The sequence below is a fragment of the Cebus imitator genome, unplaced genomic scaffold, assembly GCF_001604975.1.
Source record: "Cebus imitator isolate Cc_AM_T3 unplaced genomic scaffold, Cebus_imitator-1.0 Scaffold6, whole genome shotgun sequence".
NCBI classification, from domain to species: Eukaryota; Metazoa; Chordata; class Mammalia; order Primates; family Cebidae; genus Cebus; species Cebus imitator.
Window position 1 is genome coordinate 9,684,594 of NW_016107321.1, and position 19,187 is coordinate 9,703,780.

Genomic DNA, 19,187 nt, shown 5'->3' on the forward strand with positions numbered 1-19,187 from the left:
GATGTTCTATCTGTGTGAAGATCCCTGACAGCCCTGAGAGGAAAATGCAATTTTGTGTTCATTGAACTCTCAGATGAGGATAAGTGCTGAGGAATGGAGATGTATAAATGAAAGATGCTATTATGACTTTAGTCATGTCACTAATTTTAAAATAGAGTTATCATGAGGTTAGATACCTCCAAAATGCTTGGCATTCAAGACTATCTCTTTAGAGAATATCTACAGGGATCATTTTAATTCTAAATCTATTTTCAACAAGTTCATATAAAGATTCTGAAGCGGCATCCCCCACTTAACTAAGCATTTGTGTTATTCCTGTGAAACAAGATGGTGGCCATCTACAGCAAAATTTACCTCACTAGAGTTACTGGAGTTTTGAGGTAGCTGAGTTCCAGAAAATCTACAGCTACCACCTGAATCAAACATCTGACAGATGGCAGGGGAGAAAAGACTAATGAAATGGCCCTGTAATGTTCATTTGCCAGCTACCCTTTTTCATTATTTAAAAACTAAAGTTCTATAACATTTTATAAGAGCTTCATATCACAATTTGTACTATCTACTATTCTAATACACTTCAAGTTTTAACTTCCCACATAGTCACATTTTACTTTTTTATGTCATATATTATTCAAGTTGGCCTGTAATCCCAGCACTTTGAGAGGCTGAGGTGGGTGGATCACGTGAGGTCAGCAGTTCAAGACCAGCCTGGCCAAAATAGTGAAACCCCATCTCCATTAAAAATACAAAAATTAGCTGGGCATGGTAGTGCTTGCCTGTGGTCCCAGCTACTCAGGAGGCTAAAGCAGGAGAATCGCTTGAACTCAAGAGGTGAAGGTTGCAGTGAGCCGAGATCGCACCACTGCACTTCAGTCTGGGCGACAGATCGAGACTCTGTCTCAAAAAAAATAAAAATAAAAAATATTATTCAAGTCATCCTATGTCTTATTGATGCTGCTGTTAACCAAAAATACACATTTCTGAAAGGTGTGAAACAGAACAACCAAAATCAAACTCATATCTGCTTTTTTTAAAGTGCGCAGAATAAATCTTGGAATAAAATACAGCTAAATGTTAAAAGTGGTTTGTTTGAGTAGAAGGACTAAAAACAATTGCCTTTTCCAAATTTTACCTTCTAAATTTTGTAGTGGCATAATTAACATTAAAAACAATATAAACATTTAGAAATACCTACTAAATCAGCTTCATTCAGTTATATAAATACTGACACTGTAATTAGTTTCATATCTTTTTAAAACAAAAAATGTTCGACCAAATGCTTTTGTTTATCAAAAAATCTTATGTTGAGAACAAATTACCACACATGCTGGGTGAAAACCATATTAGGCTCATACCTAATTAGCGGAATGTCTACAGCTAAGAAAAATAAGCAAGTTATGTATCAGGTTATTAGTTAATTATACAGAACATACTGTCTTGATTAAAATACCTTAAGGACATTAGTTAACCATCAAAGAAGTTCTGTTCACAGAGCATAAAGGCTATTATGGCTCAGGCCTGTACTCCCAACACATTGGGAGGTTGAGGTGGGAAGACTCCTTGAGGCCAGAAGTTTGAGACCAGCCTGGGCAACATAGGAAGACTCCCTCCCCATTTCTACAACAATAATTTTTTAAAAATAAAGAAAGCATAGGCCCACTATTAGTAAAGGGTTTGCAGCTGACTACAGTCAATAATGAGGAAATACATTTCCAAAAACCAACAAATAAGATTACTCTTTAGAATTAAATTAAATTACAGGCTGGTCATGGTGGCTCACACCTGCAATCCCAATACTTTGGGAGGTAGAGACAGGCAGATTACATGAGGCCAGGAATTCAAGACCAGCCTGGCCAACATGGTGAAACCCCATCTGTACTTAAAATATAAAAATTAGCAAAGTGTGGCGGCTCAAGCCTGTAGTCCTATCTACTCGGGAGGCTGAGACATGAAAATCACTTGGACCCAGGATGTGGAGGTTGCAGTGAGCCAAGATCGTGCCACTGCACTCCAGCCTGGGTGACACAGCGAGACTCTGTCTCAAAAAAAAAAAAAAAAAAAATTTTAATTACAAGTAGAACCACAATTTTAAAATCTGATATTATTTTTGTATATAAGTATACAAAAACGATGGCCATGTTGAAGTTTCCTATGATTCTGCTGTCTGTTAATCAACCAACCCACTCCCGCCACATCCAACGTTATCGTTTCAAGGTTTTAAACAAGTCAAAGGAACTGATACCAACCCTTTTACTTACCTAATTCACAAAAGCATTATAAAATAAATAGCCATATGCAAGTTAGAAAACAAAGATCCAATAAAATGTGACTCTCTTTCCAATGATATTGAAAGCATACTCAGAAAAACAGCAGCTCATTCAAAATAAAAACAAAAACTTCTTCGGATTTAACTGCAAACATTTTCCCTATTCACCTGAATGATCAGGTCAACATATAACTCATCTTTTAAACAGCTTTGAAACAGAATAATCCTAAAACATATCAGCAAGATGAAATCCATTATCATACACTCCCCATTGTGAAATACAGGTGCATCATGAAATTCACATATTCAAAATGTTCTGAAAACAATTTAAGATACTTGGGTCACATTTCACCAACATGGGCTTAGGCTATTTTTCCATGACAAAAATGTCACAAGAGGCCGCGTACATTGGCTCATGCCTGTAATCAGCACTCTGGAAGGCCCAGGCAGATGTATCACCTGAAGTCAGGAGTTCAAGACCAGCCTGGCCAACATAGTGAAACCCCGTCTCTACTGAAAATACAAAAATCAACCGGGCATGGTGGCATGCACCTGTAGTCCCAGCTACTCAGGAGGCTGAGGCAGGAGAATCACTTCAACCTGGGAGATGGAGGTTGCAGTGAGCCAAGGTCACACCATTGCACTCCAGCCTGGGAGACAGAGCAAGACTCTATCCCCAAAAAAGAAAATGTTACAATAGCCACCCTTCCCCAAGGGAAAATAAGCACAAGCAATTGTCCAGTGTTTGAAGACTGTGGACTTAGGCAGGAATTAGCTCCCAGCTCTGCCCTTCGGTGCTGGTGAACAGGGTAAGGTAAGTGATGTAACCTCTTCAAGTGTCAGTCTCCTCATTTCTAAAATGGGATGACAAAACCCCAAGGCCATGTTGCAAGGATTTAGTGAGCAAAATCCACAGCACTATCAACAGAATGTAGCTGCTACTCCTCTGATTATTCATTTTCCACATTTATTTTAATATAAAATCTATGAGTAAATGAATTTTAGTACTAGAGGGAAGGAAAAGTGTGGATTATTTTCTGATTATTCTTATTTTTCTGTTCTTAAGTACTGGACACGGCGTGACTACCTCTTCGGGAGTGCCGGGATAGATGTGGCAACCTCTGCAGTTTTGTCAGGGGAAAAAAAGTGCATGCTAAGAATTGATTCCTTTAAACCAACTTTTATTTTTATTTTTGAGACAGGGTCTTGCTCTGTCACTCAGGCTGGAGTGCAGTGGCACAATCATGGCTCACTGGTGCCTGGACCTCCCGGTAGCTGGGAGCAATCTTCCCAACTCAGCCTCACGAATAGCTGGGACTACAGGCACACGCCACCACACCTGGCTATTTGTAGAGATGGAGTCTCACTATGTTGCCCAAGCTGGTCTTGAACTCCTGGATTCAGGTGATCCTCCCGCCTTGGCCTCCCAATGTGCTAGAATTACAGGCGTGAGCCACCCCACCTGGCCTGATTTCATTCTTAACAGAGAATGAACATTGATGATTTATAGCAGGCTGAAAATCAGGGGTTTCAGGAATTTCACTCTAGTTTGCTGTTCCCATGCTGAAGAGCTCACCTGACTTATAGAAGGTCTCTTCTCCTTCCCTTTTCTGGCCAGTGTGTCCAGCCCTTTTAACGAAGAAAATATTCCCTTCTTGATTCTCCCTCGCTGGGACAGTGACAGTGTCCTTTTCCGGAGAGCAGAGTCACCTCTAGAACATATCTAACGTAAAACACAGTTTTAAAGATCTCAAGGCTTAGTATTTGAGTGGCAGAGACAATTAACAGTTGCCCTAAAGAAGTGAGTTCTGCTTGCTATAAATGCATTCCGGCCATGGCCAAAAGCTCCTGCATGTCTGAAATACCAGGAAAGCATCCACTATATAGACAGCTCTCATCTGGACAACACAAGTCACGACATTCAGGTCTCTCCACAGTGGGCAGCACTGTCAGCAAAACCACCCACAGACCCCCTGGCTGAGCCAGCGTAACACACAGAAGCCACCAAAATGGGAGCAACTGCAGAAAACCCAACAGGGCGCTCTGCAGGGCAGAGAAAACAACCCTTAATCCACCCTTTAATCTCCACGCCATTGTGGCCACTTCTCCAGGATCCCACTTTCCTGATGGTATGGGGTTGCACAGACAGAATGGTGTACAGATATGAACATGCGGTAACCGTCCACTAGCTGCTGGACTCCAGAATGGGCAGTGGAGAAACTGGGGGCTCTACGTCTGGTCTCCTTCATCCCCAGGCCCATGGCCTCTGGGTGACCTGGCCTCTAGGTGTCAGCTGTTGGGTCAAGTCCCACAAGCGCTGATGGCAACCAGCCGAAGAAGGGGGAGCATCCCCAACCCTCCCCAAATGCTGCAGAAACAGCCTTCCTCAGGAACTTACCAGAGCATGGAATGAGGAAACAGACAAGATGCCCAGCCTGCCGAGGGCCAGCTTGGAGGGGCGGCTGGCAGCTGCAAGGAGACTCTTGGGGTTCGGTAACTCCCCGCCTTGTAGGCTGGCCAGATAGCAGCGCATCCTGAACAGATCCATGTGAAATTTCTCAAGATTCTGCTCCCATTGCTGGATCTTAAAGCAAAAACAGAGGTAATTTAAATAAAAATTAAAAGTTTTCATGGGTTGAGATGAAAATGTGATCCCTTTCACAAACTTGAAGGAAAAATTAGTTTCAGCTGGTCTGCATGGTTTAAATTAGCCCTTCCTTCACCCATCTCAATCCCTCCACCTAAATGCATGGGGCCCTTTGGGAGGCGAGGCGGGCAGATCAATGAAGGTCAGGCATTCAAGACCAGCCTGGCCAACATGGTGAAACCCTATCTCTACTAACAAAAGTAAATAAATAAATACAAAAATTAGCTGGGCATGGCAGCAGACACTTGTAATCTCAGCTACTCTGGAGGCTGAGACAGGAGAATTGCTTGAACCTGGGAGGTGGAGGCTGCAGTGAGCCAAGATCAAACCATTGAACTCCAGCCTGGGTGACCAAGCACCACTCCATCTCAAAAAAGAAAAAAAAATGCATTGGGTCATCCAGTACTTTACTTCATCAGGATAGCCAAAAAAAAAAAAACAAAAACAAAAAGCCAGTGATCCCAATACGGTGACATGCCAAAATGGCATGATCTTTGGAGAATGCCAGCACTCTAAACCATCTTGACTTAAAGCAGGATGCGACTTGCAAGTCAACTTTTTCACTTTGCTTCATTTCCCTTCACATTTACAGCCCCTGATCCTAAACTGGATTAACTGCACTGCACACAAACAGACACCAGATAAACAAAGGCAGTGACTTTATGTTTCTGTTCATTTTCAGTAAATGACTCAAAACAATAAGAAGCAAATGGACTTCAGGGATAAGGACAAATAGAACTTTTACTTAGAATACTCCTAAGTATCTTGGAGAATAACCACCATCTGTGCATCTAAATCAAATTAAGGTATATACAGATGTTTACACCACAGAAGTTCCTATGTGCTTCTTCAAAACTTAAGTCATGAGTTAGTAAAGAAATACAGCCAAGGCTGGGCACAGTGGCTCACGCCTGTAATCCCAACACTTTGGGAGGCCGAGGCAGGTGAATCATGAGGTCAGGTGTTTGAGACCAGCCTGGCCAACGTGGTGAAACCCCATCTCCACTAAAAATACAAAAATTAGTTGGGCGTGGTGGCAGGCACCTGCAATCCCAGCTACTTGGGAGGCTGAGGCAGGAGAATCACCTGAACCCGGGAAGCAGAGGTTGTAGTGAGCCGAGATCACGCCATTGCACTCCACCCCAGGTGGCAGTGCAAGACTCCATCTCAAAAAAAGGGAAAGAAAAAGAATAATAAATGCAGCCAAACTCTGAGAGCCATTTTCCTTTCTTCCAAGGATGTCAAAATGCATTACCTACAAGTATTATCTTTATGCAAAATAAATTATTAATAATAGGTGATGAGGGACTATTGTGATTTGCCAAAACAGGGACTCAGCAGAATAAGAACAGAAAGCTGTGATTGAAAAGGTCCTGAGAGCAATCTCAACACTCGAGAGAAGGTCTGTCAGTGAGCACCTGTAGTAAAGGATTCAGTGTGGAGAATGACGTCATTTCAGATGCAGCAATTACATCTCTAGTTCTGCCATGTTGTTGAGCATTCAAAGGGATCCTCACCTTTCCCACTAAGCTTTCTATGTGAATCCTTCATTCTGGATAAATGATACTTTGAAGGATTTCCAGCACTGCCCCCTCCAGTTTCTTTCCATGGAAAAGTACTACAAATTCTGGGCATTCCCCAGACCTCCTCCAAGTTCTCTGTATCTATTTCTTAGGGCGGTCGCTACACAACTTTTCTGCGTGGAAGAAAAACAGCCACAAGATCTAAACAAAGAATTTCTTGATTATCATTTGTCAGCAAAACAGTGAAGTTTCAAGGTGCCTTGAAACAATGTCAACATCCGTAATGAATCTAACCTCACTTAAGATCCTGTGTATCCATATTAGCAATGTGGTGGCCTACTGGTAACAGCCTTGAATGGACAGAATGACCTGTTGGCTTTTAAAAATGCAGATGCCCAGGTCCTACGCCTGAAGAGTCTATCCATTAGGTCTGAGGCCTAGGAAGGTTCACATCTCATAAGCACCTCCTGGGATTCTAGTGCACGGCCTTACTAGCTGGGACTACAGGTCTGGGCCACTACACCTGGCTAATTTTTTTTTTGTATTTTTAGTAGAGAAGGGTTTTCACCATGCTGGTCAGGCTGGTCTTGAACTCCTGACCTTAAATGATCTGCCCACCTCAGCCTCCCAAAGGGCTGGGATTACAGGCGGGAGCCACCACGCCTGGGCTTTCTTTTTTTTTTTTTTTTTTTTTTTTTGAGACGGAGTTTCACTCTTGTTACCCAGGCTGGAGTGCAATGGCGCGATCTCGGCTCACCGCAACCTCCACCTCCTGGGTTCAGGCAATTTTCCCGCCTCAGCCTCCTAAGTAGCTGGGATTACAGGCACGTGCCACCATGACCAGCAAATTATTTTGTATTTTTAGTAGAGATGAGGTTTCACCATGTTGACCAGGATGGTCTTGATCTCTCGACCTCGTGATCCACCCACCTCGGCCTCGCAAAGTGCTGGGATTACAGGCTTAAGCCACTGCGCCCTTTTTTGGCTTTTTAATCCACCGTGGGTGGCATGGGCATCCTTTACCTTCTGGTATTCAATGACTCCTTCATTTTCTTTTCTGTTTTTTCTTTTTGGAGACAGTCTCACTCTGACACCCAATGATGTGCAATGGTGTGATCTCAGCTCACTGCAATCTCCACCTCTTGGGCTCAAGTGATCCTCCCACTCAAGTCAAAGTTTACTTTCCTAGTCTAGAACACCCCTGTTCTAGACTAACAAGACAGTTCAAATTGAAACTGCAAGTCTCTTCCTGATCCTGCCGTATTAGAGAATTCTAGATTCCAGAGTGAAGGATGGGTACAAACTGACATCTTACTTAAGGTTCAGTAAAAACTACACTCTCAGTCCCGTTTCCTAAACATCTTTTCTCCAGATGATTCCGGAAAATCCACAATTATAGGTGGATTCCTTTGTCTTCTAAGAGGTATTTCTAGACTGGATAATGCTTTAAAGTTTATTACACTCATTTATGCCTCAGTGTAAAACAGTTTATCAGGTGTTTTCTGAAGGTTGTCTGGAGGGTGAAGATATGAAAGGAAAGAAAATGAATGAGTTGGCTGGGCATGGTGGCTCGTGCCTGTAATCCCAGCACTTGGAGAGGCCAAGGCAAGGAGACTGCTTGAGCCCAGGAGTTTGAGGCCAGCGTGGGCAATATGGTGAAATCCCGTCTCTACAAAAAATACAGAAATTAGCCAGGCATGGTGGTGCATGTCTGTAGTCCTATTTACTTGAGAGGCTGAGGTGGGAGGATCGCTTGAGCCCAAGAGGTGGAGATTGCAGTGAACCGAGATCACACCATTGCACTCCAGCCTGGGTGACAGAATGAGACTGTCTCCAAAAAGTAAAAAAGGAAAGAAAAAGAAAATGAATAAGTCACCAGATACCAGAAGGCAAAGATGCCCATGCCATCCATGGTGGATTAAAAAGCCAAAAAAGGCCAGGTGCTGTGGCTCATGCCTGTAATCCCAGCCCTTTGGGAGGCTGAGGTGGGCAGATCATTTGAGGTCAGGAGTTGAAGACCAGCCTGACCAACATGGTGAAACCCCATCTCTACTAAAAATACAAAACAAATTAGCCAGGTGTGGTGGCACATGCCTGTAATTTCAGCTACTCGGGAGGCTGAGGAGGAGAATCGCTTGAACCCAGGAGGCTGAGGCTGCAGTGAGCTGAGATCGCACCACTGCACTCCAGCCTGGGCGACAGAGTGAGACTCCATCTCGGCGGGGGCGGGTGGGGGGGGGGAAACAGACAAAATAAAATAAAATCCAGGTCTATGCCAATCACCATAGACTGGGGAAGAAGACAATCTCTTGTATTTGCACTGAATCCTGTAGTTTAAAAAGTATTTTTTAACGTATTATTTAATATATTTGTGTGGCTACACATCAAAGCAGCACTGAGAGGTAAAGACAGTTCTGTCCCAACAGATACACAGGGAATCATAAAGCTGTTTTTTGTTTGTTTGTTTGTTTGTTTTTAGAGACAGAGTTTTGCTCTTGTTGCCCAGGCTGGAGTGCAATGGCATGATCTCGGCTCACCACAACCTCCGCCTCCTGGGTTTAAGTGGGGAATCGTGAAGTTTTATCAAAAACACTTTAATAATCTTCAGCATTCATAGACCTCTCCACCCAAAGCTTGGGACAAAATACAGGTGAATTCACAGGAAGAACATGGACCCAGAGGCTTCCGTTTGTCAAAAAGGTGACAGGGCTGGGACACCCCAATAGCCCAAAGGAGACCTTATAAAAATCAAGATGTTTGTTGTCTTGATTATACCTTATTAAGTTTCAAGACAACCAGTATCTCAATAAACTGTATACTGTAGAGTTCATTTAAAATTTAATTTAGTAGAAACGCAAAGGAAAAGTAACCTTATGGCTACTCTATTTCAAATGTTCCTTACCCTTCTTATACTTATTCTGACTGGAGCATCTTGTTTTTTGAGACAGGGTTGCACTGTGACACCCCGGCTGGGGGTACAGTGGCATGCCGTTGGCTCACTGCAACCTCTGCTTCCCGGGCTCAAGTGATCCTCCCAACTCAGCCTCTCAAGTAGCTGGGACCACAGGTGCATGCCACCACTCCTGGGTAATTTTTGCATTTTTTAGCAGAGACCAGGTTTCGCCATGTTGCTCAGGCTGGCCTCAAACTCCTAAGCTCAAAGGGATGCACCAGTGTAACAGTTAGTTTTATGTACTCCCTTGACTGGGACATGAGGTGCCCAGCTATTTACTCAAACATTATTCTGGATGTGTCTGAGGATGTTTTGGGTGAGATTAACACTTAAATGGGTAGACTGAGTAATGTGGACTGCCCTCCCTAACGTGGGTGGGCTTCATCCGATCTGCTGACAGCCAGAAGGGAACAAAAAGGCTGACTCCCCCTAAAGGAATAGAGAACCCCTCCTCCCTGACAACCTTCAAACTGGGACACTGGCTTTTGTTTTGGGGGGGGGGATTTGGCTTTGAACTTGAACTGAAACATGGGCTCTTCCTGAATCTTGAGTCTGCCAGTCTTCAGCCTAGAACTACGTGATCGGCTCTCTTCATTCGCATGCCTTAGACTCAGACTGAAACTATACCATTGGCTATCCCAGGTCTCCAGCTTACTGACTTGCCGTGCAGATCTTGGGACTTGCCCTTCTCCATAACCGTATGAACCTATTTCTTATTATAAATCTCTCTCTTTCTTTCTCTCCCTATACAAACACATACACACACCTCTTCCTGTATATGTGTATACAAACACATATACACATCCTACTGGTTCCGTTTCTCCGGAGACCCCTGACTTACATAGCCCTCATCCCTGTAGATCTCTGTGGCAGACCCACCACCTGTACTCACATACCTATTCCCTACTGAAAGATAACATTCACCTTATTTCTAAGGTCATGGTTCTTTATAGAAAGAATCAGTCATGGAACTTAAATGAAGATTTGTGGTTGAATAAGAATCAATAATGAAATATTTGACTTTTCTTTCCACAGACTCACCAAAGTTGTGGAGAGGAAATTGAAAGAATATTCAAGTAAAAGTATGGTGAGGCCCCAGATTCAGATGCTCGGGTTCTTTGGAGGGAAGGAAGAGGAAGGAGGACTGGACCCACAGGCTCACAAGAGACCTTATCGTATTTAGAAAGGCTAACATTTTCAATGAAATTGCAAAGGAGTTGATATTACCATACCCTCATTTCTCAGCAGGGGTCACGTAAAAAGCTCGCCCTACCAGAGTAGCAGACCCAAAGCTGATTCTGATGTGAACAACATGTGGGGGACAGGGACATTCTCAAATAGCTACAATGGGGCCCCTGATTCCCAGGTCTTCTGATTCATAAGGCAGATGCCTGTGCACTATCCCAACAGTGACCTCAGCAACTTTCACTTACATTTTCACCTGTCAACTTTATCTCTGCCCATATAGCCCCAGGTATTCTACAGAGAAGGAGATTAAGACTACCACACTCTCATTTATGGCCCTATTTATATTGAACACTTTACATTTCAGTAAAGTGAATACATTTCAGCCTTGACATTCAAAGTCAGCCCAAATTTAAAGTAATGTTAACTTGAAAGAAAAACATTAAATTAAATTAATTAATTAATTTGTTTGAGACAGAGTCTCGTCCTGTGGCCCAGGCTGGAGTGCAGTGGCATGATCTAGGCTCACTGTAACCTTCGCCATTCTCCTGCCTCAGCCTCCCAAATAGCTGGGACTTCAGGCACATGCCACCACGTCTGGCTAATTTTTTGTATTTTTAGTAGAGACAAGGCTTCACCCTGTTGGTCAGGCTACTATCAATCTCCTGACCTCATGATCCGCCTGCCTCAGCCTCCCAAGGTGCTGGGATTACAGATGGGAGCCACCCCTCCCAGCCAAGAAAAACATTTTATAACAATTCCTCAGAAGGTGGCATAAAGGAAAAGACAAAGATACATATTTTGAAGGGTAAAGGAAAAAATAAAAGGCAGTCTTTTAGCTATAATTTAGTTTAGAGATTCAGTACAGTTCAATGATAATGATAATCATCACTAAAATAGTCATGTATTACCTGACCACATTTATCAAAGTGTTTCTGGAGATTTTGTTTTTCTAACATTATCAAAAACTAAAATACCCAAAATCAGTCCCTTTTAATCCAAGATACCCCACCCTCTTTTCCTAAGTTTCTAGATGTTTCCTTATTTTTTTTTAGAGATAAACATCAAGATATGACATAAAAAGAAAAACAACCAACACTTCCAGCCTAGTCAACATGGTGAAACCTCATCTCTATAAAAACTACAAAACTTAGCCAGGTGCAGCTGGCACAAGCCTGTAGTCCCATCTATGCAGGAGGCGGGGGGGGGGGAAGGACAGCTGGAGCCCAGGAGGTCGAGGCCACGGTGAGCCTACACAGAGCCACTGCATGCTCCAGCCGGGGCGACAGAGTGAGATCCTGTCAAAAATAAAAATAAATCATTTCTACATAGATTGAGCTTTTGTTTCTTTTAATGTCCATGCTCAAAGTATAAAAATGACAAGACTTTCTTTCATTGTAATAAAGGAAGTTACCAATAACCAGATTATAGGGGAACACTCTCGTTTTTCAACACTGGCACAAATTCAATGCAAAATGTTCCTGTTGATTGCTAACACAGCTCCATTATTTAATGAACTCTGAAAGGTTATGGTCTCCTGTAGTAAAGTGGGAGGGAGAGGGATGAAGTCTAATGCTAAAAATAACAAATGAATAAGTGATACATCTTTTAGAAAAGATGACAAGTACATTCCTGCCACACCCAGCAGTCCTAGAAAAATATTTTCTGCCATTTAGTCATTTAATCGCAGCATGTAGTCATTTGTCTATTACTAGGTCTGTCCTATAATTCATGTTCCTTTCTTGGTGTAAGAAGCTGAAAAACTCCCATTCCGTACTTTCCAAATACTAAAACATATCTTCATAGAAGAACCAGCCAGTGACACAGATTACACTAAAATTTACCAGTAGTTGGAACAACTGACTAAAGTTGAGAGATTTGGTTTTACTCTTTTTTCCTTTGAGATATAATTTCCATACCAAAAAATTCACTCAGTTTTATAATCAATGTAATTCCCATCAAATCAACCTGAAAAATCCAAGTTATAAAAACAAGTAAATCAAGGATTCTATTCTTTTTTTGTTTTGTTTTTTGAGACAGTCTAGCTCTGTCACCTAGGCTGTAGTGCAGTGGTGCAATCTCGGCTCATTGCAACCTCTGCCTCCCAGGTTCAAGCAATTCTCCTGCCTCAGCCTCCAGAGTAGCTGGGATTATAGGCATCCACCATCACACCCAGCTAATTTTTGTATTTTTAGTAGAGACGGGGTTTCATTGTGTTGGCCAGGCTGGTCTTGAATTCCTGACCTTGTGATCCGCCTGCCTCGGCCTCCCAAAGTGCACAATTCATCACCTGGTTTAGTTGGCAAGCAAAGCATAAGTCTTAAGGAGCAGTAGAGCCCATGAATTAGGAGCACAGATTTGTGTCCAAATCCCAGCTCTGCCACTTACCAGCTGTGTGACATTAGCAAATGTACTTCTTGGAGCTCCAGTGATACAATCAGTTAGTAAACGATGCTTATACAGCAAGCGTATTTCTCGTCTGGGCACACTGGCTCACTCCTGTAATCCCACCACTTTGGTAGGCCAAGACAGGAGGATCGCATGAGCCCAGGAGTTCGAGACCAACCTGGACACATACTGAGCACTTGTCTCTATTTTTTAAAATATTTTTTAATTCTAAAAAAGGAAAAAGAAGAGGAAGAGGAGGAGGAGAAGAAGAAGAAAAGAAATGTACTTCTCCTAAGGGTCTATTTAGTCATGCATCAAACAGGTGCTATATCTACATCTTTACCTTGTGGATTACTGTGAAACTACATATGATACTGGCCTCAGGGGGGAGCCCTGAGAAAACAGGGAGGGGGAGTGTCAGAACAGGGGTGCTGCTACCCAGAAGAGGATCAGGGAGTCCTAGAACACTGGGGAGTGGGTGGGGACTGACTCAGAGAAGAACTCTGTTCCAGCAGTAAAGAGGAAAGCATCTTCGGACAGACGAGACAGAGGTGCATCCATACATTCATGAACTCAAGCAAGGCATCGAGGGTTCAGAGACGGAAGAGTCACGGTTCCTCCAGGAGCACGTGTTTTATAGCAGAAGCAACCTTGCACACAAAGAAACCGTTACAAAGCCACAGAGGAGAGCAGTGGCATAGACATGGAGAACTGTGGGAGGAGAGGGGGCTTCCTGATAGAGTGGGAGAGAGGGTGGTCAAGGTCGGTGCCTTGGAGGAAGCAACTCCTAAACCCTTATTATAGTCGAGACAGGTGAGCCAGATGAAGAGGGCAAGAAGGGAACAGGGTACATTTGTGCACAGCACAGAAGTCCTCTCTGTCTGGGGAAAAACCCAAAGTAAGGAGCAGAATGGGGAGCTCAGGGATCCACAGGATGTCTGGAGTGGCAGACAAAGGTCAAGGTGGGGAGAGGTTATCAGGGACTTTATCTGGTAATCACAGGATCGCATGTGCTTTTCATTTTTTTATTTTCATTTTATTATATTTTTTGAGACATACTACTCTGTTACCCAGGCTGGAGTGCAGTGGTGTGATCTCAGCTCATGGCAACCTCTGCTCCCTAAGTTCAAGCAATTCTCCTGCTTCAGCCTCCCAAGTAGCTTCTTTTTGTATTTTTAGTAGAGATGGGGTTTCATCAGGTTGGCCTGGCTGGTCTCGAACTCCTAACCTCAAGTGATCCACCCACCTGGGACTCCCAAAGTGCTGGGATTATAGGTGTAAGGCACCACGCCTGGCCAGATGTGCTTTTCAGATGCAATCCAGTCTGGCTGTTATATGGAAGATGCATCAGAAGAAGGGTGAAATTGGAGGCTTCTGCAGTGGTACCAGGATGAGAGAGTGACAGACAGTCCTACTTCCCCTGTCTACCTCTCACCACCTGCCTAAGACCACACTGTCCTTGCTCCCGCTGTGCCTTGGCCTGGAAGACCCCTCTCCCTTCTCCTTTTGGCTAACTCCTCATTTTTCAAGAAGCAATTTGGCATTCCTCCTCCAGGGTCTTCCATGACTGCACATGAGGCTTCATTTCCTGTTTCCATCTTCCACAGCCTGGAATGCCATGTGCAACGGAATCACTGTATTATGTCTAACCTGCATGCTCGACTGTCTGTCACCTGCTAGACTGACAGCGCCCTGAGGGCAGAGACAGTGACTTCTTTGAATTTCCAATCTGTGCACACTTGCCTGACCCAGAGGATGCACTGAACAAATGCTCATTGAACTAAACCAAACGTTCTTCTGCTGCCAAAATTACTTCCAGCTGGGCACGTTGGTTCATGCTTGTAATCCCAGCACTTTGGGAGGCTGAGGTGGGAGGATCATTTGAGGTCAGGAGTTCAAGACCCGCCTGGCCAACATGGTGAAACCCCATCTCTACCAAGATACAAAAATTAGCTGGGCGTGGAGGCACGCGCCTGTAATCGGCTGCCCGGGAGGCTGAGGCAGGAGAATCGCTTGAACCCAGGGGGCGGAGGTTGCAGTGAGACAAGATCGCACCACTGCACTCCAGCCTGGGCAACACAGCAAGACTCTGCAGAAAAAAAAAAAGATGAAACAACACTTTCAGTTGTACCATCTCACTATTGCCTGCAGAATAAAGTTCACATCTTCACCCAACACGTCCACAACCTGGCTTTATCTCCCTCAAACGCCCTCACAAATATGCTGCTCTCCAACAGTTTGTTCCTCAAACTGCTTCCCCCTCCATCATCCCCAAATACCACATAGTACCCTCATATTTTCTCAAAGCTTTGTTCTCATTGTTCTGTTCAGCAGTTTCCAATTGTCTAAACGCAGTCCATCCTCTTTATAAAGATTTTAAAACTGTATTTAGATAAGCATTTAAACTGAGGCCCAAGTTTTGCAAAACCCAGAGCAGTCCCAACCCCACCAGCAAGCCCTCCCTCCTTCCCCACCGAACCCCGGGTAGTCTAACCACCTCCCCGTCTCCAGCCTAATTAACCACGGGAAGCGGGCCTGGCTCCCCTGGGAATCGCACATAATGAGGCAGGATGGGGGACGCCACCTGGGAGAATGCCAAGGCTGCCTAAGGGTGATGAGGTTTTGTCCCTGTTTACTTGTTTGAAATAATAAGCGGAAAGGAAAATAAAGTACTAACTGGACTTAATTTACAACTCTCCCTCCCTGAGAACTTCAAAGGCCATCTGACGTGTGGATGGCGGCATGATCTGGTCCACATTGGACACGCTCAAATGAAAGTTGCATCATCCTCCCCAGAAACACCCAAGGGGCCCAGGACACCCCAGAGCTTGTGACCACTGACAGTACGCAGCTCAGCCGGTTCATTACAACTGTGATACTGCCTTTTTATTTCAAAAAGGAACTTCTCTACCCACATACTTCAAAGAAAACCTATTCCAGAGAATTTCTCTTGCATGATGTAATCTAGATTGTACATTCTATTTTTAGGCTAGAAATGACTCCATCTGAGGTTCTCAGATAAACCCGCTGGGGAGGAAGCTACATAAATAAATGTATATTTGTTGAGGTTTGAAAATGCTAAGTGGGTAAAGCACTGCTCTCTTTCAGACATTTTTAAAAGGGAGTTTAGAGAAAACTGAATGCTCAGGGGATATTTTGGAGACCCTGTCCCGATTGGTCTTGATCTGTAAATACCTTTGCTTCTGCAGCTTCACCTAACAGTTTTTTGTCCAATCTTATAAAAGCAATTCTAAGCAAGTACTTGTTCCCGCTAATGTTTCCCAGTCTTTGTGTGTGCACGTAAAAAGTAAACAGCTCTTGGCCAGACGTGGTAGTTTCACCCACCACTTTGGGAGATGGAGGCAGGCAGATCACCTGAGGTCAGGAGTTCAACACCAGCCTGGACAACATGGTGAAACCCCAAATCTCTACTAAAAATACAAAAATTAGGTAGGTGCGGTAGAAGACGCTCCCAGCTACTCAGGAGGCTGAGGCAGGAGAATTGCTTGAATCTGGGAGGTGGAGGTTGCAGTCAGCCGAGATGGTGCCACTGCACTCCAGCCTGGGCGACAGAGCAAAATTCTGTCCACACACACACACACACAATGTAAACAGCTTTCTTTACGATCTGCTGACAAAGGAAGCAAGGACAACGGGCACAGCAAACATAACTCAGGCTACACGCTGCAAAGTCCTTCAGGAACTCGTGGCTAAATCATAATTTCAAAGAGTGAATGCAATATGGTGAGGAGAATATTTTCAGGTAGAATTTCTTTTTTTTTTTTTTTCTTTTTCAGAAAGAGGATCTTGCTGTGTTGCCCAGGCTGGTCTTGAGGTTCTGGCCTCAAGTGACCCTCCAGCGTCAGCTTCCCAAAGTGCTGGGATTACAGTGGTGGGTCACTGTTCCCAGCCAAGAATTTCTAAGATCAGTCCCAATTGTCTGTTACCAGGAACTCACAAGAACAACATGAGAAGGGAATGTGTGTGAGGCGGGGCTGGGAGAAGAGGGCACGGGGAAGATGCAGGAAGGGGTTTTAGAGCCAGGGCTATGGGGAGAGGAGAACCAAAAATGAAAAATTAGTAGTATTAGGACTGTGTGCTTAAAATAACTAAAGTGATGATTCTGTCAAAGGCTGGATAATGGGCCACAGTGATCATTCCTCTCATTCTTCAAAACAGCTTCTCTTCAGGCCACTCAACCATCCAGACCCCTGGATTTATGTAAGGCTTTATGTTAAAATAACCTCCCATCTTAATCAGAGAATAGCACCAACTATGATGTCATCAGTTAAACATTTACAAACTATGGACAAGGGAATATAATTACATTTAAAGGAAATTTAAATTAAAAAAAAAAGTTTGCTTACCCTCCTTGTGGCCACAAAGAAACACACCCCCTCAACTGCCACCTCCACACACACGACAGGCTACAAGCCTCTCCATGCTGCCAAATGTCCCTTTTCTCTCCTGACACCTGAACACCCGACCCTATGCAAAGACCTGAAAACTCCAAGCTGGGCATCCCTTTCACAGGACTGAAATATGGCTCCAAAGTTAAACATAACCCACGTATACCTGAGGTTGCAATTGTTTGAATTTTTAAAATCAGACCTTGGGCCAGGCATGGTGGTTCATGCCTGTAATGCCAGCACTTTGGGAGGCCGAGGCAGGTGGATCACCAGAGGTCAGGAGTTCAAGACCAGCCTGGCCAACATGGTGAAACTCTGTCTCTACTAAAAATACAAAAATTAGCCGGGTGCAGTGGTATGTGCCTGTAATCCCAGCTACTCAGTAGGCTGAGGCAGGAGAATCACTTGAACTAGGGAGGTGGAGGTTGCAGTGAGCTGAGATCATGCCACTACACTCCAACCTAGGCAACAAGAATGGAACTCCATCTCATTAAATTAATTAATCAAATCAGACCTTTGTGATGACCCTGAGCAGTAGGATATAAATAATTCCCACATATTTAGTGTTCCATTATTGGAACACTAGGCATACATGGGTTTAAGAGAGCCAGGAAAAGTTAAAACCGTACTTTTCTCAATTACGATCAGGATGAGAATTTTGACTGGGGTGCTCTGACACTCTGAGACACTCGAATCCAGGATAGACAGACTGTGGCTGCTGGATCCCGGAAAATCAGCACCAGGGGTGAGACATGGTACAAAGAAAACTCTGGGGAAACCGTGTCTCCTTCAGGCTCTTTGATCTGTCCCATCACCTCTCCCATGACCTGACACCCTACATTCCACACAGACAGAGAGCTGGGAGGTAGAGCTGCACGGCCCCGGGAGCCGAACTCCTCCCAGTGTGCGCGGGTCCTGAGAGGACTCGAGCGGGGCTCGCGGGGACAGCGCTCCCTCCAGCAACGTCAGCAGCTTTGTTCTTGGACCCCAAACGCCTCCCACCGCTTACATTCTTCCTGGCAGTTTCAGCTTCCTTGTTAAAACTATTTCATACTTTGGAGTTTGCCAGCAGGTACTCTTTAAATAACGGCACATCCTGGTTGAGCAACAGCTCCGTTCAGAGATGTAAGTTACTGTCTTTAAGATTCTCTAGAATTGAAGAAAATTAGGCACCCCGGTATACATTTTCCATGTCAACTGCTGAACTACTGTTGTGTCACTTGGGACCAGGCCCTTGTATCTGCACACCCAGCACAGCGCCCTCCACTGCACTGCCTGACACCTTTTGCCCCACTCTGTCCTCCAAGCTGTTACCTGATTAATCTTCCAAAGATACTGTCACCACGCTTTGTCCTCATCTTAAAAACCTATACCCCCTCTTGAATGCAGAGTATAAAATAAACCTTACCATCTAAGCCTTGCATACAAGACCACTATGGGCTGAATGTGTCCCTCCAAAATACGTACATTGAAATCTTTTTTTAGGGGGGAACAGAGATTCACTCTGTCACCCAGACTGGAGTGCAGTGGCACAATCTCGGCTCACTGCAACCTCTGCCTCCCAGGTTCAAGCGATTCTCCTGCCTCAGCCTCCCGAGTAGCTGGAACTACAGGCGCATGCCACCACGCCCGACTAATTTTTTGTATGTTTAGTAGAGACGGGGTTTCACCATGTTAACCAGGATGGTCTCGATCTCCTGACCTTGTGATCCACTCGCCTTGGACTCCCAAAGTGCTGGGATTATAGGTGTAAGGCACCACGCCTGGCCAGATGTGCTTTTCAGATGCAATCCAGTCTGGCTGTTATATGGAAGAT

The 19,187-nt window shown here is 44.3% G+C and overlaps 1 protein-coding gene across 8 annotated transcripts in view; it reads right to left on the bottom strand.

Moving 5' to 3' along the window:
- TIAM2 (TIAM Rac1 associated GEF 2) overlaps positions 1 to 19,187 on the bottom strand; it is a 242,791-nt gene that overhangs the window by 90,943 nt on the left and 132,661 nt on the right. For all 8 annotated transcript variants that reach the window (XM_017538771.2, XM_037742012.1, XM_037742015.1 and 5 more), the window contains 2 exons: positions 4,665 to 4,850; positions 3,843 to 3,989 (listed from right to left, as the gene is read on the bottom strand). In XM_017538771.2, coding sequence (XP_017394260.1) covers positions 3,843 to 3,989; positions 4,665 to 4,850 — 333 coding nt within the window. The remainder of the gene's footprint in view (positions 1 to 3,842; positions 3,990 to 4,664; positions 4,851 to 19,187) is intronic.